The sequence below is a fragment of the Bipolaris sorokiniana genome, assembly GCF_000338995.1.
Source record: "Bipolaris sorokiniana ND90Pr unplaced genomic scaffold COCSAscaffold_14, whole genome shotgun sequence".
In the NCBI taxonomy this organism is placed as follows: Eukaryota; Fungi; Ascomycota; class Dothideomycetes; order Pleosporales; family Pleosporaceae; genus Bipolaris; species Bipolaris sorokiniana.
In genome coordinates, this window is record NW_006911908.1 from 424092 (window position 1) to 450306 (window position 26215).

General features: G+C 51.1%; 9 protein-coding genes across 9 annotated transcripts; 4 read left to right on the forward strand and 5 right to left on the reverse strand.

Annotated features, from left to right (window-relative positions):
* Window positions 1–1652: 1652 nt before the first annotated feature.
* Window positions 1653–2526, forward strand: COCSADRAFT_150277 (uncharacterized protein; the record flags this gene model as incomplete). Its single annotated transcript, XM_007705588.1, has 1 exon — window positions 1653–2526. The coding sequence occupies one exon, from the start codon at window positions 1653–1655 to the stop codon at window positions 2388–2390; it is 738 nt and encodes a 245-aa protein (XP_007703778.1). The 3' UTR covers window positions 2391–2526.
* Window positions 2527–3109: 583 nt separating this feature from the next.
* Window positions 3110–4374, forward strand: COCSADRAFT_174708 (uncharacterized protein; the record flags this gene model as incomplete). Its single annotated transcript, XM_007705589.1, has 2 exons — window positions 3110–3443; window positions 3509–4374. The coding sequence occupies 2 exons, from the start codon at window positions 3110–3112 to the stop codon at window positions 4372–4374; spliced, it is 1200 nt and encodes a 399-aa protein (XP_007703779.1).
* A 113-nt stretch (window positions 4375–4487) lies between these two features.
* COCSADRAFT_99447 (uncharacterized protein) lies at window positions 4488–6233 on the reverse strand (the record flags this gene model as incomplete). Its single annotated transcript, XM_007705590.1, has 3 exons — window positions 4488–5779; window positions 5831–6007; window positions 6056–6233. 3 exons carry the CDS (start codon window positions 6231–6233, stop codon window positions 4488–4490), a joined length of 1647 nt encoding a protein of 548 aa, XP_007703780.1.
* A 1177-nt stretch (window positions 6234–7410) lies between these two features.
* Window positions 7411–9637, reverse strand: COCSADRAFT_150286 (uncharacterized protein). Its single transcript, XM_007705591.1, has 2 exons — window positions 9257–9637; window positions 7411–9194 (listed from the first exon to the last, which is right to left on the reverse strand). The coding sequence occupies exons 1-2, from the start codon at window positions 9440–9442 to the stop codon at window positions 7530–7532; spliced, it is 1851 nt and encodes a 616-aa protein (XP_007703781.1). The 5' UTR covers window positions 9443–9637; the 3' UTR covers window positions 7411–7529.
* Window positions 9638–10316: 679 nt separating this feature from the next.
* COCSADRAFT_40068 (uncharacterized protein) lies at window positions 10317–11414 on the reverse strand. Its single transcript, XM_007705413.1, has 2 exons — window positions 11137–11414; window positions 10317–11081 (listed from the first exon to the last, which is right to left on the reverse strand). The coding sequence occupies exons 1-2, from the start codon at window positions 11243–11245 to the stop codon at window positions 10510–10512; spliced, it is 681 nt and encodes a 226-aa protein (XP_007703603.1). The 5' UTR covers window positions 11246–11414; the 3' UTR covers window positions 10317–10509.
* Window positions 11415–12466: 1052 nt separating this feature from the next.
* On the reverse strand, window positions 12467–14241 carry COCSADRAFT_125218 (glycoside hydrolase family 18 protein). Its single transcript, XM_007705592.1, has 2 exons — window positions 13425–14241; window positions 12467–13363 (listed from the first exon to the last, which is right to left on the reverse strand). The coding sequence occupies exons 1-2, from the start codon at window positions 14007–14009 to the stop codon at window positions 12581–12583; spliced, it is 1368 nt and encodes a 455-aa protein (XP_007703782.1). The 5' UTR covers window positions 14010–14241; the 3' UTR covers window positions 12467–12580.
* A 3581-nt stretch (window positions 14242–17822) lies between these two features.
* On the forward strand, window positions 17823–19010 carry COCSADRAFT_345693 (uncharacterized protein; the record flags this gene model as incomplete). The annotated part of the gene is made up of 2 exons (XM_007705593.1): window positions 17823–18326; window positions 18430–19010. Coding segments are annotated over 2 exons (1085 nt in total), but the record flags the coding sequence as incomplete, so codon positions are not given.
* A 1015-nt stretch (window positions 19011–20025) lies between these two features.
* COCSADRAFT_202699 (glycoside hydrolase family 28 protein) lies at window positions 20026–21392 on the forward strand. The gene is made up of 2 exons (XM_007705594.1): window positions 20026–20490; window positions 20547–21392. Exons 1-2 carry the CDS (start codon window positions 20107–20109, stop codon window positions 21255–21257), a joined length of 1095 nt encoding a protein of 364 aa, XP_007703784.1. The 5' UTR covers window positions 20026–20106; the 3' UTR covers window positions 21258–21392.
* Window positions 21393–21665: 273 nt separating this feature from the next.
* Window positions 21666–25942, reverse strand: COCSADRAFT_174714 (glycoside hydrolase family 36 protein; the record flags this gene model as incomplete). The annotated part of the gene is made up of 4 exons (XM_007705595.1): window positions 21666–23214; window positions 23261–23873; window positions 23923–23926; window positions 24965–25942. The coding sequence occupies 4 exons, from the start codon at window positions 25940–25942 to the stop codon at window positions 21666–21668; spliced, it is 3144 nt and encodes a 1047-aa protein (XP_007703785.1).
* Between the last annotated feature and the right edge of the window lie 273 nt (window positions 25943–26215).

A 26215-nucleotide genomic window follows, 5' to 3' on the forward strand; every position in this document is an offset into this window, starting at 1 on the left:
GGGTTCTCTGCGACCCTGTCAGCTTCTGGATTTGAGGGGCCCGCCCAAAGGCTTCTCTGGATCCTTGTATGCCTTTCGAATCCTGGATTCCTTACTCAATCAATGCCACGGGGTTGGTCGTCTTGCTCTATTGCCTCTCATTTAACCGTTGATATGATATCGACGATATTTCGTCGTTATGGTCAATTGTTAATTGTGAAAAGCTCTCGGGTTTCTTCTAGAGATCCTTGAATGAGCTTGTTTGCGTTATGTTCGGTTTTCTGCAAATCATGGAACCCCCTTGCCGGGTTGTTCAGACATGGCGCGTGGCAATTGAGGAAGCGAACAGTATCTTATCCTGGTTATCTAATGGATCTCCTGTAACTCCCTTGACAGTCTGAATATGTCACTGGCCAAGTTCAGCATATCCTTGTTCTGAAATGGACATCTTCGGGCCCCGCCTGATGAGTTTGCCCAGCATCCGGCACAACCTTGTGCGGTACCAATCCCAATTGTGCCAGTACTCGTTTCGGTGTATCGGTTCGATCGATTTCGTCTCTGATCGAACGCTGTTGCATGTGTGAGTAGCTGCGCTCCGTCGTTTCAGAATCTCGATTTATCTGCGTGGTTGCGGGAGGTGGCCGTTCGCCAATAGACTCTCCGTCTTCGTGGCCCCGTAAAAGTGGATTGTCAATTTTCCTGTCAAGAATTCAGCCTGTTTCTGGGGGTTACTCCGACACCTCATGCCATGGGTGTCTTTGTTGATGGATGGTGTTGTGGCCGTGGACGGGTCGACTTAGCGCGCCAGAAACTACTGCCTATACACGGGGGTCTCACAGGTCGTACCATCTGGAGACTTGCTATGATCAGAGCATTTCAGAAAGAGTGAGGATAGAGATTTTCTTGAACTCTTGGGTATCTTGTCCACACGGGTTCTACCACCTCAGTCAAGGACAAGATATCTGTTCTACGACTCTGTTCGTACCACTGGGGCACGGCTCACAAAGCGCAGCAAGCAAGCACTCGACGTTTTCACTTGCGGCCCAGGGACTCCCCGCATCCCCCAAATCCATTAGTCTTCAGTCTGCAGTGGATTTCCCCCACAAGCGGTGATCCCCTGTCTGACGAGTCTTACTCCTTTCCGGGCACTGTTTTTTGTGTTTACAAAGGGGATCACCGCAGGCATCTCACCATCAGACCAAGGACAGTCACCGCTGGTACGCCTTCGGTGAACTTGTTGTAGCCACTAGGAGCTCACAGAAGGATTCATGTCAGTTCTACAGAGACATATGCCACAGGCCAGAGCTGCCAAGACAGTGAAGTGACGCATACGGAGCTGCACAAACCAGCCAGAAGCGAGCGTGAGAATCAAAATTTGACAGGGACCTTGCATTTTCTTGAGCTCCTCACTCTCCTCTTGTTTACTGGGGAAATTTGTGTGTCTCCATTCATTTTCACACGGCGCCATCCTTGTGCCGTCAACACGCTGGACCCTTGTCTCCCTGCGCATATAAAAATTGCCTCTCCCCTCGACTCTACCTCTTCTACTCAATCTCATCAGCTTTGAAGCAACGAGTTGTCCTTCTTCTATACTTGCAAGCAAACTACTCTTCTCAAGTTCAATCCGAGCATCTGCTCTCAGCAAGATGCCTCCGCCGATCACCACGATTACCATGGTCGAGCCCGCTCGGCGCCGCTCTGTCGAGCTGCCAAACGAGATCCTTTGCAAGATCATCCTCTACACCCTCGGTCACAACGGTAGTGTCATTCATGGACGTTACTACGATATCATGTCAAAGAGCAGCCTCTTTGAGGAGCTCAGCAATCTTCTTTGCGTCTCGTCGAAATTCCGTGATCTCACAAAGTCGGTCTTCTATGGACTACACAAGTTCAAGTTTCCAATCGACTTCGAGCCACGCAGGGGTCTCGTGAACAAACATGGAAACTCCATTGGTCCTCTCCTCCCACAAAGGTGGGCTCTAAGCTCCCTCCGACGCATCACCCTCGAGATTGGTATTATGGACTCGCGCCTTGAGCTGCCCCATCCTACACGTCGTGGCTTCCTTAATCGTGACACCTATGAGCCTCGCGAAGTCATCTGGTTCAGATCTATCGGAGACCTCTACCGATGCTGCCCTGGTGCACGCGTCCTCCGCCTTCTCACCGACCACATGACGGAGCTGACTGACCTTGACATTCACATATTCGAAAACTTTCGCAGCAGGGACAAGCAGGCGGCAATTGATCTGTATCGCGCTGCTGGCTTCAAGATCCGTGCTAACCAAGTCAACGTGCGCGTCAGCAGTCTCCTCACGCCCGATTCTCCTCAGAAGCCGTGGTATCCTGACTTGATTAAGGCCCTTAACATAGAGCAGAGAGTAACTGCCACTGATTGTGGTGACTGCCACTGACTGTGGTGACTGTCGCCGATGGACGGTGCCTGACACTGATGGATGGTAATTGTCATTGATGGATAACGGATAATGAATCATGGATACTGGATAGGTTGATGAATGGTAGATAGGATACAACGACTGAGTCTCTGGCTGAGCAATCTTGTTCTTTTCAGATTGAGATAGTAGTACGTTGATCATACATCACCAGAATCTGAATCATGGCTCCCCATGAGTCTTTCAATATCCTCTGTATCTCACTAAAATATTTGCTTTATGTTTTGCAAAATTAACAGAACTATCAAGAAACAAGGTGAATGTGGCCATTTTTCATTGTTGTGTAGACAAACGAACTACTGAATATTTGCACAGACTTGACGATGTCCTCGTTTGCCTAAAAAGGTTAGACAGATGGTTGTTTTTACAGCGTAGTTCAAAGAAGACCACGTTCCTGTCAAGTACCTGTCACCACCATCTAACCCTGTCACTGCTTAGACCCCTTGCATCTTAATACAACGACAACATAGTCGGGAACTACGTGTGGGGTTGAATTGTGGAGAAGGGTTCGTCGTGTCATCGGCCCAGGAACAGCGGCATAGCCATGACTCGTGGCGAGCCTCCCCCACTACGCACGCCATCTTCCCCGCTGTATATCTAAGCAGCACCGCATAACTACATTCTCTGACTCAAATAAACATGTCCCCAAACTACTTATCTCCTTTTTCTCACCCGCAATCATGGCGTCTACACAAATACATCCCTCCTTGACGCGTTCAAACGTCGAAGCTGCTCATGCTCTTATCAAACCCCACATCCACGATACCCCCGTGCTAACCAACACCACGCTGAGCAATCTTGCCTCGACGCCCCAGGCAGCCGAAGCACTGGAAGGAACTCAATGGGAAGGCCAAGAACCCGTCCATCCAAAAATAAACATTTTTTTCAAATGCGAAAACTTCCAACGCATTGGCGCATTCAAAGTCCGCGGCGCCTTCCATGCCGTCACGCGCCTGATTGAGAAAGAGGGTATAGATGAAGTACGAAAAAAAGGAGTAGTAACACACAGCAGCGGTATACATACTTTCCTCTCTCCCCTCCATTCCAACCCCCCCCCAATCTAATATTTATGTCTGCAGGAAACCATGCACAAGCCCTCGCCCTCGCCGCCCGCACCTTCTCCATCCCCGCCCACATCGTCATGCCCACGATCTCTACCCCCTCGAAAATCGCAGGCACAAAAGCCCAAAACGCAACCGTTCACTTCTCAGGCTCCACAAGCACCGAGCGCGAAGCCGTCGTCGCAACCGTAATCAACGACACAGGCGCAACTCTCATCCCTCCGTATGACCACCCGAACATTATCCTCGGCCAAGGCACGCTGGCCCTCGAACTCCAGGAGCAGGCTACCAAGCTCCTCGCTCAGTCTTCGTCTGGGAACAGTAAACTTGATGCGGTTATCGCTCCCTGTGGCGGCGGCGGCATGCTCAGCGGCATCGCGATCGCTTTGCATGGTACGGGCATCCGTGTGTTCGGCGCGGAACCGAGTTTCCAGGGCGGCGACGATGCGCGCAGGGGTGTTGCGGCGGGCGAGCGCGTCACATCTGTCAAGACGCTTACGATTGCAGACGGCTTGCGTACGCCACTCGGCGTGCACAATTGGAGTGTTATTTCGAAGCCAGAGTATGTGGCAGGCTTGTTTGCGGTGACTGAGGATCAGATTAAGAAGGCAATGAGACTAGTGTTGGAGAGGATGAAGTGTTTTGTGGAGCCCTCTGCGGTCGTGGGACTCGCGGTTGTGCTGTTTAATGAGGAGTTTAGGGGGTTGGTGCAGAGGGAGGCCGGGGAGGAGGGGTGGAATGTTGGTGTTGTTTTTAGTGGGGGCAATACGACAGTGGAGGCTATTGGCAAGATATTTGCGGAGGTGCCAGAGGCAGTGAAGGAGAGGCAGGAGGGGGTACTGGGGATGGATGGGGGGAGGGAAGTCGAGAATGTGGCAGGATAATTTGCATGTGTGTTTTGTTTTTATTATCTTACATATGGACATTACGACGTTACTACATCTTCTTCCTTTTCTTCTTTTTTTCCCCTTATAGAGAAAGAAGTAGATAGGTTCGCTCAAACCCACCTCTTAAACTCCCTCATAACACCCAAATCCCTCTTCTCCCCAACACTCGTCCCATTACTCTGCACACTCTTCGGCAGTGTCGTAAAACCCTCCCTGGACGTCAGACTCTCGACTCTGCCCAGCAAAAACTCCAACTGCCTATACGCACTGCTGGGCTGGTACTGCGGCACCATATGCCCACTCAGCGCCTGCTGCACATACGTAAGCTTGCGCTCGGTAATCGTCTTGCCCATCAAGCCCTTTGCGCTCAAACTCGTCTGGCTCAAATCGTCATGGTACGGGACGTAGAAATCGTCAGTCGGCGGCTTCTGGAACCCTTGCAGGCCGCCCCACGTCATGTTCTGGATTGCCATCAACGTGCCGTTGTGCAGCAGCACGTAATCGAGTTCGCCGTGCGCAATGATTGTGCGGTCAAGCGCGTCGATGATGCGGGGGATGACTTCCCAGGACGATTGCGCCGAGGTGTCGGTGTCGAGGACGCCGTTGGAGCACTCGGCCCAGGGCTGGATCGGCGCGTTAATGGCGGCCTGGACGTCGCTGCGGTTGAAGTAGATTTCAGTGCGTGGAGGCAGGTAGTCGAAGGAGCCGGGGAAGCCGAGGGGGTCCCAGAGGAGAGGGCAGGTGGTTGCGATTGCGTAGACGTCGAAGCAGGGGTTTGTGTAGAAAACGGCGTCAAGGATGTCTTGCCAGAGGGAACAGCCTTCTGTTTTGGAGTTGTTGGCTGGGGTGGGGAATTTGCTGGTGGGGGGGAAAGTGAGGTATTTCTCCATGTATTCGGTGTAGCCGCAGGCGTCGGCGCGAGCGTGGATGTCGTCCATGAAGCTTTGGTTGAAGTTGAAGAGACCAGCCCATTGGTCGACGTAGGGGACCGCGGGGATGTCGGTCAGGAGGCCGTCGTCGGCTACGCTGGGGTCGTAGAACATGACGCCCTTGACATCGTAGTATGTTGAGTCATTCTTGCTCAGCATGGCATCGGCAATGTAAGGGACGTAGCGGCCGGCGTATGACTCGCCGGTGATGTACACTTTGCGGTTTTGCAGACCAAAAGTGTCGATAAAGTTCTTGAAGAAACCAAGAAACTCCTCGGCAGTCTGCTCTTGACTAGTAGCAGTGGGCTTTCCCTGAGAGAAGCCAGTGCCAACGGGCTGCTCGACCCAGACCATGTTGGTGAGGTTTGCCCAGTTCCATGGGTTGTAGACAGGACCTGGACCGCTGCCGTATTGCCACGAAATGGGACCATTTTCCTGGAGAAATCCTTCAAGAGAAGAGCAACCAGGGCCACCTGCATCGTTTGTTAGAGGCAATTTGTGATGGTATTCAACTTTTGGCTTACCGTTCAACCAGATGGTGATTTCGTCGCTAGCATCTTGGTTCTCAGAAGGAAAGAACCAAAAGTAGAGCTCCCGAGATTCATTGGCAGCTTTGCTTATGGGGAGGAGACCAGCGTATGATTCGCCAATGTCGAAGTAGACTTCGGGGATGGCTCCAGCAGTGCCATTGACAGCAAAGGCTATATGACGTTAGCTAGTTTCACGCCCCTTCTTTCTCAAATACACACCCTTGGAAGCCTCAGTGTTTATGATCTGAGAAGCCTGGCGCTTGTGAGGCTGCACATTGTGCGCCGGGACACCAATGCGAGGGCGAGGAAATTCCACCTTCCTACCAACGGAACGAGCGCTCCGAGCGGAGACACTGGCTGTGAGGCCACATACGGCAATGATTGAAAGAAGCTGCATGATGACTTGCTTCGGTCTTGAGGTGCCGGGGATTGAGTGTTAGTCACGTCCAAGGTGTGACTATCAATGGCCGTGAGAGAGACAAAGCAGTGGGCGCGCAGTCTTCTTCAAGTACAGGCGCAGCGCGCGGGACTGACATCATTCAGGCATACCCTGCCTACGACGCGGCACATATCTGGCTGTATTCCGATATGTATTAGCGATAGTAGGTTGGAAAACTGGAGCCGAGCTCTATACCTGGTTAGGAAGGCGAGGGTATGATGGCAAGTCGCGGCTTGCTCGGACCATTGCTTGACTAGCAATCGACATGCGCGACCGGCCGTTTGCAAAGTGCTCGCCAACGTCTACTCAGCTTTATATTTCATCGACTAGGTCGAACATGCCCTCTAGAAGGTTTCAAAATGTCCTTACATACTGCTCAGGCACCGGTGGAAGTATCCAAAGTTAGTATTTGTGTGATAAACACCGCAAACAAAACGACGGATCAAACTAGTAGCACAACAAAAGCTTCTTCAAGCCCCGCCACGGCAACCAAGCAATGCCACGCCCACTCGTATTTCCTAGATAGCGAAGCGGGCGACGCGGCTTCTTTGGCTGTGTGTGAGAGAAACGGGCTACTCTTATCTCTCTCGTTAAAGCCGAAGTGTGTTGCAGTGCCACGGTCTGTCCAATGCGCAGGCCCGCTGCAAATTGTTGTAGGCCGTCACACATGATAATTGGAGGGGAGGCAGGCTGCGTCTTTTTCCAATCGGATTTGGCCGCGTCAATGTCGAGGGGTCAAGCACCGTGGCGAATGCTTGTATTACTTAGGTGGGAACAAGGTGCGGGCCGTATTAACTGCATGAGGCAGCTCGTTAAGGTTTCGGGGGTGGCGCTCAGTGGCGCCGAGTTAGCAGCAGCCGTTGTAAAAAATGTCGCACAAGGTTTGCGGAGGTTGGTGATGAAAGGTATGATCGCATGGTCGTGTGGTCTGCGTCTTGTTACGGTAGACAACTGCCGCATGTGGCTTTCGCGTGCCTGGCATGTGGCGGGGTTGGGAAAGCCATACTCATGGTTGTAATAAAATTTACAATACTATGGCATTCTTGTGCCGAGGTGCATTCATTGAGATGTCGCTTTCTGCACAGAACATCGGTTCTTTGGTTTGGAGACTTTTGGACTTTTGGAAAATTGTAAAGTCGTCATAGGATTAATTTTCATGAATGTCTGTTCTACCTAGTGTCCATTCCTATCCTGCGATGCATGAAGCCTCGCAAAGTCGCTCAGCATTCACGCTCGACACACACAAAACGTCCTCTAGGCCTGGCCACCGAGACCGCCACGACGGACGCGGCGCTCGCCATACTTAGGCACCGTGGCAAGGGTGAGCAACTGCTTGAAATCAGGTGTACCATAGCCCGTCACTGGATCCCATCCTTCAGTGGCATTCCAAGAAGCATATGGCACGAGTGGTGCTCGGAGGCCTGAATAAATAGATCTCCCTGTGCATCCTCTCGAGCCTCCAGCAACGATATCGGTCAAACCCTTGTAGCCTTGCTCGTAGATCCATGGGTTCAAGAAGCCGAGCGAAGACATGCCCGCAGCCTTGCGAGCGTTGTTTAGGAGTGCGACTACAGATGCGAAAACAGGAGCTGAAGCGCTCGTTCCTCCAACCGAAATCAACCTGCCCTTGTCAAACACCTGGAAACCTTGGCCCTGAGCAGCTACATCGGGAAATCCGCGTCCTTGGGGGTTGTAAAGTCCGTTCCAGCGGTCTCCGAGCTTTTCGAGATATTCAGATACAGCCTTCTCTTGGTAAGCGGGTCGAGGCCATAGGTCAGAAAAGCCGCCCGAAGAGAAGCTGACGGCCTTTTCAGGCTCAACACCAACAGTGCCGCCAACCGAAGTGACGTAGGGGCAAGAAGCAGGGAAGATGGGCAAGAAACGTGTCGTGTTTTTTCCATCATTGGTTTGGCATGCAGAGCCAGGGCCAGTATCACCGCTAGAGAAGATGACGGACACACCACGAGCACCCAACTGGCCGATCAGATTGCACACCTTCTTTGCATATTCGGCGGGTACACTCTGCTCACTCTCACCGTAAGATGTGGTCAGCACTTCGGGGAGTTCTTCGTCTTCGAGATCATTGAGATATGTAAAGTAATCCAGATACGGCTCATTGGCGTTGTCTTTCTGCGTAGGCTGGTCTAGATCAGGAATCAGGATGCCGCGACCGGGAACGGTGAAGTAGCGAGTTTCAATGTCGGGCGCAACAAGACCTGCAGTATACTGAATGTCGAGATTGGCTTCAACACTGTCAGCTGTCGAGTTCTGGTCAAAAGGTCCTGCGTTGATAGATGTAACTTGGAATGTGGAACCAGCTGCTTTTGGCTGGAAAGTGCTTATGAATTGCTTCAAGTCGTCAAAGCGAGCATATTGCTCCAGGAAGCCGCTAACTCCAATGGTGACGTCAGCATCGCTGGCATTATAGTCTTTGAAGTTGTAGAGGTTGGCGAGGCAGTCGGGAGTGATTTTCGTGTTACACGTCGCATTGACAACAAGTGCTGAGAATGGGACCTCCTCTTGACTAAAAACCTGGCTACGCTCCGGTTGGATCTGGCCGAAGCGCGTCGTAGGCTGGATGATGTCGATGTCATCTCGAATGTGCTTCGGCACCGAGTAATCTAGAGAGCGGATCTTCTTGATATTGGCTCGGGCCTCGCTCTGATAGGTCTTGAATGTAGTGCCCATCATTTGCTCGGCACGCTTAACCGGAGCATAGAAGCTGATCCACTCTCCATCGTTCTGGATGTCTCTCGCCTCAATTCCAGACTCTTGGAGCCAATTGAGAATGTTTGAGGTTGACTCGGCTCGTGGCTTGACGAGATCCTTGAGCTCGTGTCGCTTCAAGTGCTGTCCGTAGCGAGGGTGACTGGGAGAAGAAACCTCCATGAGCGTCCTCTCAAATAGCTCACTATCCGCCTGTAATATTCAGTAAACAGCATTGCAAGGCTTAAACATGGGTCGCGAAAGCAATTACTCACCGAGCGGACTGCGATGCGAAAGCGCAGCTTCTGGTCTGGATCGGGGGCGCCCACTTGACTCCAACCCTCAGGGACACCATGAAGTCGCTCGACAACTTCACCCTCGACGTGTGAAGTGATTGAAGCGGAAACGGCGCTGCCATGGGTAACAGCCAGTAGGCCAGTGAGGAGTGCGTTGTACTTCATACTGCAGGATAGATAGGAGAACAGAAACAGGGAGTGCAAGACAGCGACGGCGTCTCAAGGACCTCACACAAACCTTCTCCCTTTGAGGCAGGAATCAATGATGTGGTGAAGAAGGCGCGTTTGCAGGAAGCAAGGCAAATAGTTATACCCTCAGGTGCCAAGGCACGAGATACGTAGTTGACCAGGCGATCTTCCCAGCCCGCCCCAATCATTAATATGGTCCATATGCAGCTCAACGTCCGGATCAACATTATGGGTCTCCGCCTCTTGGCCAAGATAAATAGATAGCCAAGCACACTGGCTTGGTTGGATGAGTCTCGCGGATTGGTGGGCCTTGAAACAAGCCCCTCGGATCCTAATAGACAGCTGCCTTAATTGTGGCAAGGCGAACTCCACAACTGTATTGTGATCCACCGGACCAGTCCCATACCAGCCCAAGCATCTTCTTTTGAGTGCGACTGAGATGGGCCAACATGTTACATGCATTACACACACACAACGGATAGCTGTGTATGTACTAGTATGCAGCACTGTCACATACTACGGGTCGAGTTGCACATGTGTCGACGCTGGATGAGGGTACTTCAAGGGCCTGCAAGTTGCTGCTAGATCATATCGGTATAGCAGCAGATATAACCAACCTTGCGCATATCACTAGTTGCTTAGGGCTGCTCAACGCTTATAAAATGCTGGGTGTGCTTGGTGTTGTGTGCAAAAAGCTTGACGCGGCAGCTTAGCCGTGTGGCGTTGGGGAGCTAGGGTGGATCAACGGACCATGTTCACCTTCCTAAAAGTAACACTGCACCCCGAACATGTCGCACGAGACGCACTCACACTCATGGCCCATCGATCAGCACGTCATAGAGCAGAGAGCTAGCGTACGAGTAACTTTCTAAATAATGCCGAGGCGGATTTCATCGCGGACAGTTGAATAGGTGGTTTGTAGGTTGCTTTGGCAGCAGTACAGCATTGCTCGAGGAAATGGTCAATGCTTTTCCATTTCACTCTAGTAGTACTACGAGCTTCCTGGTTAGGCAGTCATCCAAGCTGTTTGCTATATACGCCCATCATTGTCTTCCCTCGAACCCGTTCTCCAAGATGGCGATAAGATCATCAAGCCGTTTGACGACAAGGTCTGTATGCTCGTGCTCGGCGAGATGATTGTTCACATCATTGACCAGCAAAACCGTTGCAGCTCCTGCACGATGGCCCGCCGTCATGTCGTCGATGGAATCTCCCACCATGATCAAACTGTTTCCCCCATCTTCGTGCATCCAGTCCTTGGCAATGTGCAGAATACCAGCGGGGTCGGGCTTGGGCGGCCTAAACTCGCGCGTCACAATAGGGCTGAACTTGGACTGGGGTAGAAATGTGGTGAGGAGATGGGCAACCGGGGCATCGAAATTGCGCGTGCAAATGCCCTTCTTGACGCCCCGCGAGTCTAGGTACTCCATCAGCTCCACGAGGCCGGCCTGTGGCTGTTGCGACTTCATTGCAGTCCGCTCGATGTTTCGAATCTTTTCCTGTGCCTCTTCTTGCTCGCTCTCGGGCAGCGAGTACACGTGATCCAGAATATCGGTCGGCTTCTCGATGCCGAGAGTGGCACGCATCTCTGCAAACATGTAATTCTGCGGCAGACCTGTCGCGCATTAGTATATTATCATCCCACCCGTGAGAACCAGGGGGTTGGTTACATAATGTCCCGTCGACATCGAATACGATGCCTTTCAACTCTGGTCTCTGGTCCCCCTCCTTCCTCTTTGCTGGATCCAGTGGGGCAAATCGCCGGGGTCGCTGAGCCATTGTATTAACTGATCTCGATGCACGAAAGCAGGGATTGAACGTGGTGCCAATACTGCGCAAAGACCTGGCCGAAAATCCTCGATGACTGGCGTGCCGAGCAATGAGGGCATTCATGATGTTGATGGTGGCCCTCAAGCGCGATGGGTGTTCTTGGAGGTGGGTCCGGGATGAGCCGCACCAGCTTCGCCCCTGCGGCTCTGATTTCACCCCAGCATAACGTAATCTTACAGCACCTTGTCTGCTCCATAATTTCCTGCCCGTCTTTTCCTCCCCGCCTGAACAAACCACCCCAGCACCCGTGTCATCATCATCAATGCATTTAGCCTGAACTCATATCTCGCCGCGTACCCACTCTACACAGCCACGAATCGTGTCGCATCGCATCGCGCGTCCTCTTCGCTAAGAACATGCTATCTTTTTGCTGCCTTACTGATTGTCTGCTTACGGCCGCAATAAGTCCGAACAGGTCCGGCCGATGGGCTCTCATGGCATTTCACCGTCTCGTTTTTATCTGCTAAGTCGAGTACTCTTGTTGGTACCTGCTCGAGCCAATTTCTCTGCATCGAGACGGGTTCCATCTGGCGTGCTAATCCGGCAGATGGATTCCACGAGGCAAGTTGGCTAGATTGTTGAATCTGCTGACAATCTTTGCAGCTGAGAATGGAAGACATGCTATTGCTGTTTTCAGGCGTCCCGAAAGCTCAGCGCGTCTGTACGAAGTCACTGGTCGTGTCTCCTTTTTCATATACGGCCGAAAGGACGTGATATCCAACAAGTCGCCGACCTCAAAACCAGAAATGAATCTTGATGCCCACACAACCACACACTGACTCTAATTACCCGCCAACATCTCGTATCCAATTCACACACCAAGATGCTAATAACTAGGGCGGCATGTTCACCAGCTTCGCCTTCCTTCCCCCTGTCCCCTTTCCAACACCCTTCTCACCTTTCATACCGTTTGTAGTAGAATTTCTGTTTATCAGCAACGAACTGCGGTGCTTACGGGCGGATCAACTCGATGACGTGCATCTTCGAGCGCGGGAGAGAATCGATGCTCGGGCGTGCGACAAGGGGAGAAAAGTCTATCCACCATGCCAAAAGTTTGGGTGCTTACTGCGACAAAAGGGTGTACCCGCGTGAACGTCAGCATTAATCTACATGTATACATACACTAAGATACCACTATAGATGCGAAGACATGAGAGAGAAAGCGAAGGTGTAACACAAAACGTATATTCTATGATTCCAATCGGGTATATTGTATATATCTCTACTCTACTCCTTTCGCATCGACACACTTAGCTACCAAGCCCCGCATACACACACACACACCTAAGCGCGAGTAACGTTGGCATTGCGCACATTGACATACTTGCTCTGAGGGAAGTACAGCAAGTTCTCAGTGGGCTTGAACGCGCTCTCACCACCAAGCGCTTGAACAACAGTGCGAACAAGCGACTTGGGGTCAGTGACGGGACGGTCACCAGACGCCTCCCACCACCAAGCACCACCAAGCTGCTGCGCCTTGATGTACTGCGTCTTCCACTGAGCCACCTGGGGAGTATCAAAGCTAACAAGATCGCGCGTCTTGCGGTTGTACGTCCACGCCGCACCAGCCTCGTACGAAGCATATGCGGTACCCGAGTTGTTGAGCGGAAGCACCTTGTAGTCGTAGTTACCCGCCTGCCAGCTTCCAGGCATGCTACCGTTGAACTTTGCGCCCGTGCCGTCGCCAAAGGGGTTGGGATCCATGACGTTTGCAAAGGCCTGGCCGTACAGCGGCATGCCAAGCTGGATCTTGCTGGGGCTCGAGACCTTGCTCTTGTAGTACTGGATCGCGCGGTCAGTGTTGAAGGCAGTGAACTTCTTGTTCTTGGCGTCCCAGCCGTCGGTGGAGCGGGGGTTCGTCTTGCTGGGCCAGAGGTTGCTGTTGTGGCCGGTGAAGTTGGAGAAGCCAGGGCCTTGGTAGTCGAAGGCCATAAGGTTCCAGTTGTCGACGTAGGGGTCCATTTCTGTGATGGGGAAGATTTCGTAGTTTTGGGGGCCGGCAGGAGAGGAGATGCTGATAATGAAGTGGTAGTTGTTGGCGTGGGCGGCGGAGTAGGTGTCGAAAGCCTGGGGTGGAATGTTAGGATGCTTTGTTCATGATGTGTTAAAAGGGATATATCAAACTTACATTGCGGCAGCGCTTGACGACATCAGCGAATTTGGCACTAGCCTCCAAGTCTTCGGGGTACTCGTAGTCGATGTCGATACCATCGAGACCAAGGTCCTTGACGAACTCGAGCGAGCTGTCGCAGAACTTTTGCCTGCCAGCCTCGGTGGAGAAAGCGGGCTTGAAGTTGTTTCTGAAGCTCCAGCCACCGATGGAGAGAGTAACCCTCAGGTGGCGGTTCTGCTGCTTGAGCTTGAATAGCGCACCAAAGTTACCAAGCAGAGTGCCGTTTCCGGCAACATCACCAGGGTAGGGGATTTGAATGTCCGCCCACTCGTCACTAAGTACGACCTCACCGGTGACGTTGTTTACGTTGGCAAAGGCATAGTTGACCTTGGTCAGTTGCTTGGCGGGGAGATCGGTGACCTTGTAGTTGCGAGCGTAGATGCCCCAGTTGGTGAAGAAGGTACCGGTTTGGTATCCCTGGCTGCTACCACTACCATAGCTGCTGGAAGCGTAGTGGGCGTGCTGGTGGCTCCAGAGACCTGGTGCTGCCTGGGCGAGCGAAGAGAGGGAGAAGAGAGTGGCGGCGTCGGTGAAACGCATATTTAAAGACAGGACAGGCTGATAGCCAAATAAATGAATGTGATTAATTACTTAAAGAGAGTGTAACTCGCAGTGAGATGCGTGTGAGTGAGAAGCCATGTTCCGTGTAGACATCGATTCCATTTAAACAATTCCTTGCATCTAATCTCATGGCGTTTCGTCGGTGTCCAAGACCCAAGGGCTGTTCCAAGCCTTACGAATGGTGTCTTCCTTTGTTCGTTTCACCCCCCCCCCCCTTGAGAAAAATAAGGCCCGAAAACCTGGGGGGGATCGGGAATGTCTGCAGTATCTGAGCGCAGAGTTTATTCCCTTAGCGTGGAGATTTTCGGCGCTTTTAAGCCTCGCCGTTTCAGGAGGTACCAGGAGCCGCGATTTCACCATCGCTCTTCCTACGATTTCAATTGGGCGCGCCCCCTAGAACAACGTCCTTTGTGCATAGCAAAAGTCGGACCTACTATGTTCAGAAATACGTGTGCTCTGATAGCCAAGCGGAATGAGGGATCCCGAGCGTCTTGTCATTGTCAACGCTCCGAGGCACGGATCGAATCGCAAGGCTGTTTGTTAGCTTTGCTTAGCATAATCCTTGTTGGACCTTGCTCAAATCATCTTAAACAGCGGTGCTCACGCGGTTATGCAGTTCTCCTAATCTAAAGGCTTCCATTTCAGTCTTCCCTTGCAACGATCAACCGTTGTAGAGGCGCAATCAATCTAACACAGCCTGGTCGAATACCTCGCTCGCACCACTGTCGCAAGATTTCCATGTATGCGAAATGTTAACCGGGGTTTTTTCAAGACTAGTTTTTATAGGACCAGTACGCGTCCTGTTCGTATGTCATAATCAGCTCTTGGTGTTGTTGAAATGTGCTGGTGCGATCTTTGCGCTGACAATGCCTTTTCCCTTTTTTCCTAGTGTATACCTCTGCCCAACTTAACATCCTAGACTCCCGCAAACGCATGGTTGTGTTGGGTTGCCCATTTAAGTACTATCGCCACACGCTGCCCCAAATTGTGGATCAGTTGTGCTCCGAGCGGTTCCGGGTCCGCAACCGTTGGTTGACAATGTTTCTGTTGGCCTTGTAGGGCTGATTGTGGCTGGCAACGACTGCGAACCACCCGTGTCGCCTGTTTCGCAACGTGGGCAACTCAGATTGTGCAGTTTACTAGCACTAGACATTGCAGCTTATGGCGCTAGTACCTTGGACAACAGGTATCATGAGACGCCGCCTAGATCATGGCTTTATCCTATTCAAACTAAAAAAAATAGGTATCGTATAGGGCCCATCCTCAATGCAGTAGAACGCTACGAGTAATTCAGGCAGTTGGCCAAGTTCAAGAGCCATTGGCGTGAGGCACGCGTTTGGCCTTCGGTCAGCAGCCGTCTCACGAAAGACGGGTGGTTCTGACAGCGGTCGAATCACTGGCGCGTGCATCCATGACAAGTCCACAGGACTCTGCGTTTCACGCCCCTTAAATAGCGCTCAAGCGCAGCAGGGAAATGCTTGGAACAGTTGGCTTGGGTATTTTCTTGGTTCTCCATTTAGGGACTACGTAGAGTACCAGACTCCATAAACAACTCATTTTACAATGCTACTTGTATACATACCTTGTCGCAGCTACTCCCTCCCTCCCTCCCTCCCTCACAAACCATAATCAAGAAAACGCTTTGATACTATGGTTGGAATGCAAAGGGTCTTGGTGAGGCCCAACACTTCGGGGGCGCATCCCTGCGCTATTCATCAACAAGGTTTCGTTTCTTCTGGATGTGCCGCTGCTCAGACAGGGGCATATATTGCGCAGCGAACGCAAGCTGTCAGAACTATAAGCTTCATGTAAATAGAGTTCAGAGGGGGAGACAGTCAACCACTCAGTTTGGCCGACGTGCGACAGCTGCGACATACACGACATCATCTTGACAACAGCAACAGTTCGTTGGCTGCAATGACATTGTTGTTTCTAAGACATTTTCTTTGCCTTTTTGCGCCGTCAAGAATACCAGCCGAGAAACTTCGGTAGTTGAGAATGTCAATCGAGTAGACAAACTACCTGCCCGGCAGTTAAGACTCCGATGATCAGTTGGTGATGAACCTGAAGCAGAGTAGAAACCAAAACACTGTCAGTCTTCCATGCCTTGGGATTGATTTTATTTTATTTTATTTTTTCGAACCGATTGAATGGACCAGAATCTCAGTAGCCAAAAAATGAGTTAGAAGTAAGAAGTAGACCTCAGTTGATCGATTAGGTTAAGCTCTAAAAGCACGTGATGTCTTAGATTCCTATCTCAGGGGCGCTGTGTATAGTCACGTGACTTACTGAATTAGCATTGGACGGTTACATACATACACAGTGAGTCATGTGATCCAACCAGCACAGTATCAAAAACAAGTCTGAAGAAATATTGCCCGCGGTATGTATCAGTCAACGAGTTCAAATGAATTCGTGGCGGTGATTGTAATTGCACAGGCAAGAACTATCGGATACGTGTCGGCGATGAGGTCACTCAGAGGCATACGGGAGTGCATGGGACATAAATGAGCTAAGAATCTGATAATACACCTATAGGCCTTGTACGAAAGGATATCAAAAATCTACTGAGTGACTATGGAAGAGGTCTGGTATTTGTATCGGCAGCTCCGCACTAGGCTGGATCGTACCTTGGTTCGGATTAGGTTTGGACATAGGTAGCCTCAGTAGCTAAGCCGTTACAGTGATGAGATGGGAGAGACAGACGGGAGACGATATAGCGAATTCATAGGCGTCGGAGCGCTTTACTACACTACGTGTCTTTATTATAACCACAATTCGCTATTCTACTATGTACCTTTATTGGAACTATGATTAATTTAGCCATAATTGATACGGGTGTGCCTAATAGGTATATACCTATCAAGAGGTATATGTATTTTTAGTAGTAGTATTATTAATCAATTTCTTAAAGTTTAAAAGTAGAGTCTTGCTAACGCTTATTTAAATCCGTTTACTTTAACTTCTGAAGTTATTTTTCTCAACACCTAATTCTGGCAGGTTAGGGTGTGGCCTACGATTCTCTTCTGAGATAATTGATCTGATACGCTATACAGCAAACAGATATAAAAAAAGTCAAGTCAGTCATAGGCATCAGTGCCCTGCGCTGCGCTACTGTCCTTATTGCAACCATAGTTCATTATGCTAACTACTATCTTATTGCAACTATGGTTTGCTGTTCTGTTGCCTTCGTCGCAACCGTAGTTCGCTATTCTACTACCTTCATCGCAAATATAATTGATTTAGTTATTATACCTAATAGAGGTATACTAGATAGGCATATACTAGTCACAGGAAATTTATGACATCGCACAAGGCAACTTCGCTACCTCATCCTGAGGCTACCAAGATGACTGGGACTCAAGATTTTGTCGGAAAACCCTTTCTAGCTGATATCCAAGTCCCGGCTATCCTGTGCGGCGAGATCATTAAAGGAAGATTTCCATGCCATCGCCGTACACACGTACTACCAAATCAGCTAACTCCATGTACATTCGAAGACAGAGAACAGTATTGACAAACTATTGAAGACCGCCTAATGGGTGCATGCAATAAAACACATGGTTTCTGTAACAAAGAACAAGGGGAACGACTTTTTGACAAGTTTTTGGCTTCAGTTCATATGCTTGAACACGCCAAAGCGCTGGCCTTTCCGTTCGGTGCGGCAGACGACGTCGAAAACGAACTGGAACCAAATGAGATCCAATTTGGTTCAAGCGGATACCCCACATCTATAGACATGTCTGAGCAATTCAAGTTTCCTACGTCGAAAGACATGTGCGAGTATGCTCTATGTTCAATGGAATCCGAATAACCGTGGTATGGGAAACGCGCAAGGGCAAGACAAAAGGGCCTTCGGGGAGACACACTGTGTTTCTGGGCGGTGAGACGACACCTCGGCCACTTGTAAGCTTATGTGCTCAGGAGCAGGATCATGGCGACTCGCCTACGGTCATCATATACGACTCACGTTGTGCGTTCTTGTATTACGATAGTGAGGATCCAGGCGCCGTACGTCAAAGCATTAGCTTTGATTTTCACCTCAACACTATCAACAACGAGGACCTCGAGCTTTTGGATACATCTTCTCGGCAGGGTTCTTGTTCAAGCTTATCCTTGACTGAATTAATCATCCAATTTCCCGTCTCAGATTACGCCACTCACTTTCATAACCTACTGTTCGACACAGCAGCACCGAAAGCAATCCTGGCGAAGCTTTCCAACATAATCATACCGATGCAAGAGATCAAGCTAAGAAAACCCCGGATTCGATACATGGAACAATTCGAACAGGATGTGGCAGGAAAACTGAGGCATATGCTTCTGGATATCCCAGGGGTGGGTGAACGACACTTATTTGATAGCCATATACCCTTCATCTGCTAGCTTCCGAGAGAAGATAGTTCAAAGAGCACATTTGGACTTGCTCGCTACTCCCAGTGTGATGTTGTTCCCCGAATCCTCAATTGAGGACACCATAGAAAATGCGCGCCAGCTGATCCGCAGCCTTCCTGAAGAACTGGTATCGAAGCGCATCAGGCATTACGAGTCAACTCTTACGCGTAATCTGTATACGTACGACGATCTGTTGTCGACTTCCAAAATACAAAGTCTTGTTGGAGCTCTGGAGGTGGCTTACCTTAAGCTCATTGGAGTTGGGTTTGTCCACGAATCGTCTTGTCTTTACTCGATGTCCGCACCAGCCTCTGCTTTTAGAAAGGCGATCGACAAGCCTAAGGAAGTTGATCTCGCGTGGCAACTCCGCTTCTGCGAGATTGATTTGAGGATATACGGAGCCCGTTGTCTTCATCTATTCTGGTGTGCTGATTGGCTCCTGGACTACCTGAATGCGCCTAAAGAAGGGCCATTCATGCTGTGTTCATTTTCTGACGCGGGAGTAATTGCGCGAATGAAAGCGAAGGTGGGTGTGATAGCGGAGCACTACTGCGAAACTGGGTCGCATGGTGCTTATTCCTGGATGGTTTAGTACTACACCAGTATCTTTTTTGTCCGAAATGTCAACCCATTTTCGAACAGTGTCACAGTATGTAATCCAGGACTGGCCGTACACGTCAAAAATCAAATTGCTCAAGGTGGGAGCATTTGATGCTGTGATGTCTAATATGCCGAAGAACGCACCAATCGACAGTCGGGCCGCGTGGCGCGCCACTTTGGATGGCGCTAATGGGTTTCAATTTAAACACATATTAACAAATGCGAGAATTAGGCACTACAAGAGTGAGCGATATATTCCTAATCATAGAAATAGGCAATACTAACGACTTTGTAATGCTGCGATCCCTACCGGAACTTCGGTAACTGCTATAACCCGCTGTGTCGTGATGTCTGATGGCATCCGCTTAAGGTTCTTAGGGCTCAGCGGCCCCTCTCTCACTCCCTCCCCCTTCATATAGATTAAGCTAGTTGTTCCATCAATCGGTCGTACTCGGCATTGTAAACACGCAACCCGTGTTCGGCACCCACGTGCCGACTAGGGCGTTACGCCACAGCAGCGCCACGCTCCTACGTCCCGATTTTGACCAAATATGTTTCACCATGCCGCTGTAATTTCGTTTCAGCATGGGTTGGCATACTCACTGCCGGTTTGTTTTGCAAATCTGAGATGAGATATTTGAAGCTCCGCTGAACGGTTTGCAGCGCTGATGGCTGACGCAGTGCAGAGGACACAAAACGATATACGCTCAAGAACGAAATCTTCCAGAATACGAAGATATAATCTACGAGTATTCCGCGAAGCGGAGAAATCGATCAGGTGAACCCTCCAATGCTTGTCATTCCGCTTCTTTACTACTCATGTCCATCCAAAACGTGGCCTAGCGTAATGTCAAGCATTGCCTAGAGCGACAAGCCTTCGAGATTCTTGGGCTAGACTTAGCTTAACGAGACCTGTGGGGGAAGCCAGTCTCCACTGCCCCCTCATGTTTGGATTCCTTGTATAAGTACTGTAGCGTTGCCTCCCTATTTCCAGCATCAATTAACACACTCCTTCCCTTGTTCTTTTGATTCCATAACTACATATTCAGTTCTGAGTTCTCGTTTTTCGACAGCTAGCACAATGGTCGCATATGCTCTTACTTCGATGCTTCTGAGCGCTGGTGCGCTCGTCTCTGCCGCGCCATCAGGTCTTGATGCCCGCGCTGGATGCACTTTCACCGATGCTGCGACAGCTATCAAGAACAAGGCTTCTTGCACTGATATTGTCATCAGCGGCATGACTGTTCCTGCTGGTACCACCCTGGACCTCACGGGCTTGAAGTCCGGTACCACTGTCACCTTCCAGGGCACAACGACCTTTGGATACAAGGAGTGGGCAGGTCCTCTCATCTCCGTCTCCGGAACCAACATCAAGGTGGTGGGTGCCGCCGGCCACACCATTGATTGCGCTGGTCAAAAGTGGTGGGATGGAAAGGGATCTAACGGAGGCAAGACCAAGCCCAAGGTAAGCGATGAGTTCACTGAAACTACTCTGAACCGTAGTCTGACTAATCGGTCCAGTTCTTCTACGCTCACTCCCTGACCACATCCTCAATCAGCGGACTCAACGTCAAGAACACTCCCGTTCAGGCCTTCTCCATCAACGGTGCCACCGACTTGACTCTTGATCATATCACTATCGACAACAGCGCAGGCGACTCAGCCGGCGGCCACAACACCGATGCCTTCGACGTCGGCAGCTCCAGCGGCATCACCATCTCCAACGCCAACATCAAGAACCAAGATGACTGCGTCGCCATCAACTCCGGCAGCAACATCAAAGTCACAAACTGCCAGTGCTCCGGCGGCCATGGCGTCTCCATCGGCTCCGTCGGCGGCCGCAAAGACAACACCGTCAAGGGCGTCGTCGTCAGCGGCACCACCATTGCCAACTCGGACAACGGCGTCCGCATCAAGACCATTTCCGGCGCCACTGGCTCCGTCTCCGACATCACCTACGAGAACATTACCCTCAAGAACATTGCCAAGTACGGCATCGTCATCGAGCAGGACTACCTTAACGGCGGCCCAACTGGAAAGCCCACCACTGGCGTCCCGATCACCGGTGTTACGCTCAAGAACGTTGCGGGTACCGTTACCAGCTCCGGTACCGAGATCTACGTGCTTTGCGGAACGGGAAGCTGCTCCGGCTGGAACTGGTCCGGTGTTAGCATTACCGGTGGAAAGAAGAGCTCCAGCTGCCTCAATGTTCCTGCTGGCGCTTCTTGCTAAGCGACTCAGGCACTTTCTTGGAAAAGGAAAAAAGCGACTAAGGTGTCGGTCAGAGGCCGGTGCCAGCTATCTCTTAATTCTTTCTTGTACATCTTCGTTTTATAATTGTATATATCTCAATGGCATCGAGTGCCCAACTCAACCTTTTTCGCTTCTCATACTTGATGTGATATATCTATGCTTCTGTCTTATCCTTGTTCATTTGCATATTTGTAGTCCTTCTAGTGCTTATGTCAAACTCAAACGCTTCCATCTAGCTATGCATTTAGTCTCACCACTAGTACTACTAGCGCACTACTGTTTAAACGACAAAGCATACGCTTACCCCACATGTACTGAACAACACGCAGTAATATGATCCATATATTCATTAACACATAAATACATCTATTCCTCCACTACTCCCCATCACACCCTCTCCAACCAAATCAACTTACTCTGATAATCCATTGGGTCCCACCTCACATTAATGCCGCCATTCATATACGTCGCCCCACTATACGTCCCGTTATCCAAATCATTCCTATATCTCGCCTTGGGATCCAGACCCTGCAGTCTAACAGGGGGAGCAGCGGGTTTAATCTTCATAGTTTGCTGGAACGCAAAGACGACGCTCCTCGCGCCATCCGGGCTCACAAACTGGACTGCGGGCCAATTCGACTGCGCGGGGTGCGCGAGGCGGTAGAAGTCGCCGGAGATGACGATGGGGTTTACCTCTTTAGCGGCGGCCATGATGGCGGGGACGGCGGAGGCTTCTTCGGCAGAGAGTTCAGAGGGGTTGAGTTCGAGGCCGAAGGAACCGCACATCATAGCCACGTGGCCGCGGTATTCGAAGCTGATGTTGCGGTTGGTGAGGTGGTTGGGGACGGCGGAGATGTGGCAGCCCATTGCGGAGGGTGGGTACACGAGGGATGTGCCCATTTGAATGGTGAGGCGGTCGGAGCCGTCCGTGTTGTCCGAGGTCCAGGATTGAGGCCAGTAGTGGAGGAGACCCGGGTCGAAACGGCCACCGCCTGAGGCGCAGCCTTCGAAGAGAACGTCGGGATAGCTGGTGGTGAGGTTGTCAATGACGCGGTAGAGGCCCAGGATGTACTTATAGTCGTCGGATGGGTGCGACATTTCGTGCATTCCGCGGTTGTTATCCCACTTGACGTAGGTAATGTTTCCTGAGTCGAGGATGTTGGAAACGGCGTTGATAATGAAGTCTTGTACTTCTGGCAGTCCGACATTTAGGACTAGTTGGCTGCGTGTTAGGCTCCTCTGATGCTTTCCAGCGGATAGGACCCAGTCCGGATGCTCCTGGTACAGTGTCGAGTTGGGGTTTACCATTTCCGGCTCAACCCAGATACCAAACTGCATGGATTTTGACTCGTTCAGCACCTTGTAGTCGGTTACTTGGCCAACATATGGACCGAGACCGTTGGGAAACTTGGCCGGGTTGGGTGTCCAGTCACCAAGACCGAGCGAGTCGTTGTTACGCGGATAGTTGGTACCAAACCAACCATCGTCCATGACAAAGAGTTCGATGCCGAGCTGTTCTGCCTCACCAGCAAGACTTACGAGCGAAGTCTCGTTGATATCAAACTGTAAGCCTTCCCATGAGTTGAGAAGAATCGGCCGCGTCTGGTTCGTAAACTTGGAACGGGAGAGATGGTTACGGTAGAGGTCGTGGAAAGACCGCGACATGCCTCCTACACCTTCTGACGAGTAAACACCAACAGCCTCGGGCGACTGGAAAGTCTCGCCCGGTCCAACTGGAATGCTTGCATGGATTGAATTGAGGCCCATAAGCACACGTACGTAACCGTTGGAGAAGCGCTGAGCGGTCGCGGCGAAGCTACCAGTCCAAATCAAGCTGAATCCCCATGCTTCTCCAGTCGACTCGGTGGTAGTCGGCGATACAAGTGAGAAGAAAGGGTTGTGCAAATGCGATGCGTAGCCAGCAGTGCTCCGGAATCTACTCTCCATCAGCCAAAAGTCTTAGTCACTCTGAAAATACTTACGTAGTCTCGCCATAGTCAATCGGTCTCCGTACCGTCTGGAACTCATGAGACCAGTCGCCATGAGGCTCAATCATCTCCAGCTCGACATTGGGAAAGTCGGTGCTGAAGCTCGCTGCCCTCTCAATCGAGATGTTTGCAGTTCCATTGTTCATAATGGTAAAGCTACGTGCAATAGCATTGTACTTTGGGAAAATCGAATACAAAAGTGCGGCCGAGACATCTGACACATTGTCGTATAGATGTACGGTCACGGTAGTAACATCGCCAGCTTCTCCATAAGTGGCCGGCAGCCCGGGCAATGTAGGTTTGCCTTGTGAGATATCGTAAGACTGGTACCGGAGAGCCGTTACAGTGTCGCCATCCGCATGCTGAATATGGATAGCAGGCAAGCGAAAGTCGCCACGACCAATATCAGGAAACTCGCGACGAGCATTGCCGACTCCAGCAACCCATCCGCTGGAGGAGATGCGAGCTGGAGGAGTAAAGTCTGTTGCAGGTCCTCCAAAATGATCTGATCTGAGATCCCCAGACTGTGTATCTACATGGAAAAGGTACGACATGCCATCCGCCGTCAGCGTAAAGTTAGTCCCACTCGCCGTGGCAGCTAACATTCCTCTCAATTAGCCCATTCTCAATCAGTTTCAAGTTGCACAAACACCTACCATCCTGTCCAACAACAGCACGGACCAACAGGCCCAATACACAAACTCCCTTGGAACCCAACATAGCGAGATCAAGCTTGATGCAAACAACACATCAACAGAAAACCTCTCAACAGACAGAGACTTGCCGCCATTATATACATATTTACCCAACCCACCTCGCCAGACCGACCGATCGCTCGCATCCCGAGATCGTCCCCCTCACCTACTCCCAAAGAACCCGCGCCTTCACCATCCGTGAGGGGGAGGAAAGTGGGGAAATGGGGCAATCCTGGGGTTAGCAGCAGTACTTCGTCCGCGAACCCATCAAGCAAAAAAAAGGCGGAGAATTAACGGAGAACACAGTGATTGGTAGAAAACGTGTGCAGCAAAAGGGACTCGGGCGGGCGGTCTACCGCGTTGGGGTTAGAACGAAAACGAACGGCGGGCGCCGACGTTGAAGCGGGACTGATGGCGTCATGGTAAATAACTCGTGCGTTGTTTTTCTCTTTTCCCGAGTACTAATGGGGGTTCGGGTATGTACTTGCTACTTTGTGCGCGCGCATTCGATAGTGGAGGAAGTGCGGGGGACCCCCGCTTAGGATGATGGGATTGGGTGCTTCGGGAGAATGTTAAGGATCGTAGGTTATTCCGAGGAGTAGTAGAACAGAGAGTTGCAAGGATATTTACACATCGTATGATGCACGCAGAGGTTTTTTTTTACTGAAAATGAAGAAGAAAAAAAAAGAGACGCGTGGAGGGAAGCGGGAAGGGCTTCGGTAGTGGAGGAGTGATGTCTTGGGTGCATCGAGGCTCATCGGTGCTGATCCCTGTGGAGACGATCGAATCTCGTGTTAGGATGGAAGGAATGGTGTTAAGGTAAAACGAGATCAAAATGGTGGTACATAGAATTAAACAATATTACGCCTGGTATGCTTCTACTCAATACATCCTACTCATCATTGTAATGCAAGCTATGCGGTTCCGCGAGTTCAACCTTCATGATCAAAAGACTGAAAATGCCGTGTAATCCACCCGATGATCCATCCCCCATTCATCATACACCGGGCATGCCCAACCACGCCCTTGCCTGCGGGACACCTCTTGGAAGAAAGTACACGGTCCACAGCCCCGCAAATGCCACAAGAAGTCCCGTGAACTTCTCAAACCAAGTGTGGAAGTAAGCCGCGGTCATGAGCAGCATCCACCACATCAAAGCCGCAACACCGAGAGCAAACTTGACGCCTCGAGCGGTAGCCTCGCCCTCGGTCTTGGCCAGATCCTTTTCCACGGCCACACTCGCAAGCTTGCCATCAGGCAGGGTGATTAACCTGCCGTCCCTGAGCCCCTCAACGCGCGTCAATGCAGGGAGAAACTCGAGCCACAACAGCGAAGACCCAAGGATGAGTAAAAAGACATGACCCGAGATATCGTGACCACCCTTCCACGTGCCCCCCACTGCCTTGCACGTTGCAGCCGTGATGTATTCCCTCGGGGTGCTCATATCATCTCTCGCGTCGTCTTTCCTCAGCAGCTCGCACTGGCCGCCCGTAAATCTGAACCCGCGATCAATAAGCGGCGGGCCAAAAAACCACTGCGTTAAGAAGTACCACCACATCGTCACAAGGCTATATCTCAAAAATGCTCTCAATCGTCTCGTACTTGCACCCTGTCCGAAACTGGGGTGGAAGATGACGAAAATAGCGAATGCGAGCGTAGTCCAGAGCCAGCCTACTTTGACAAAGTACACGTTGAAGACGTTCTTCTTTTGCGCAAAGTACGACGGCGCAAACTCGACTGGGTGCGACTGCAGGCTCGCAGAGTAGGGCGCATTGCGCGTCGATGGTGAGAGCGTGCTGAATACGCTGCCGAGCAGGAGGGTGAGCGGGTAGATGGCTATGAGTTGGGCCTCGAGGCGCGTAGGGAGGAACGGCGAGCGACGAGCAGACGAGGTCGGGAAGCGCATGGTACCGGCAGGCGTCTCAGCTGTAGTAGAAGTACCGTTGCCTTCAGCAGACAGAGGTTTGCGTTGTGTGGCCATTGTTGTGCGGTTGGTAGGTATGTATGATGCTCGGCGAGAGCTGACGGGCTCTATAAAGGGATGATGGCGTCTTTGCGATGGCAGGGTAGGAGATGGATTTGACTGCTACAGCATTCCCATGCGCAACCGCAGCGTCCAATGGAACAGGTTCTGGTGAATAGGGAGAAGACGAGTGTCCAGAAAGTGGGCGAGCTCTCACCTGTCAAGCGAACCCAGCAACAATGACGTTACGTCGATTTTGGCGGCTGAGCCACACGCGCTAGCATGTGGCGC

Excerpts from the sequence above, each read along its gene's own strand:
- COCSADRAFT_150286 (XM_007705591.1), bottom strand. The coding sequence starts at position 9,442 with ATGAAGTACAACGCACTCCTCACTGGCCTACTGGCTGTTACCCATGGC. Across the intron at positions 9,195-9,256 it reads TTCGCATCGCAGTCCGCTCG|GCGGATAGTGAGCTATTTGA; the intron begins GTGAGTAATTGC and ends TGAATATTACAG.
- COCSADRAFT_40068 (XM_007705413.1), bottom strand. The coding sequence starts at position 11,245 with ATGGCTCAGCGACCCCGGCGATTTGCCCCACTGGATCCAGCAAAGAGG. Across the intron at positions 11,082-11,136 it reads CGATGTCGACGGGACATTAT|GTCTGCCGCAGAATTACATG; the intron begins GTAACCAACCCC and ends AATGCGCGACAG.
- COCSADRAFT_125218 (XM_007705592.1), bottom strand. The coding sequence starts at position 14,009 with ATGCGTTTCACCGACGCCGCCACTCTCTTCTCCCTCTCTTCGCTCGCC. Across the intron at positions 13,364-13,424 it reads TCGTCAAGCGCTGCCGCAAT|GCTTTCGACACCTACTCCGC; the intron begins GTAAGTTTGATA and ends ATTCCACCCCAG.
- COCSADRAFT_202699 (XM_007705594.1), top strand. The coding sequence starts at position 20,107 with ATGGTCGCATATGCTCTTACTTCGATGCTTCTGAGCGCTGGTGCGCTC. Across the intron at positions 20,491-20,546 it reads GAGGCAAGACCAAGCCCAAG|TTCTTCTACGCTCACTCCCT; the intron begins GTAAGCGATGAG and ends TAATCGGTCCAG.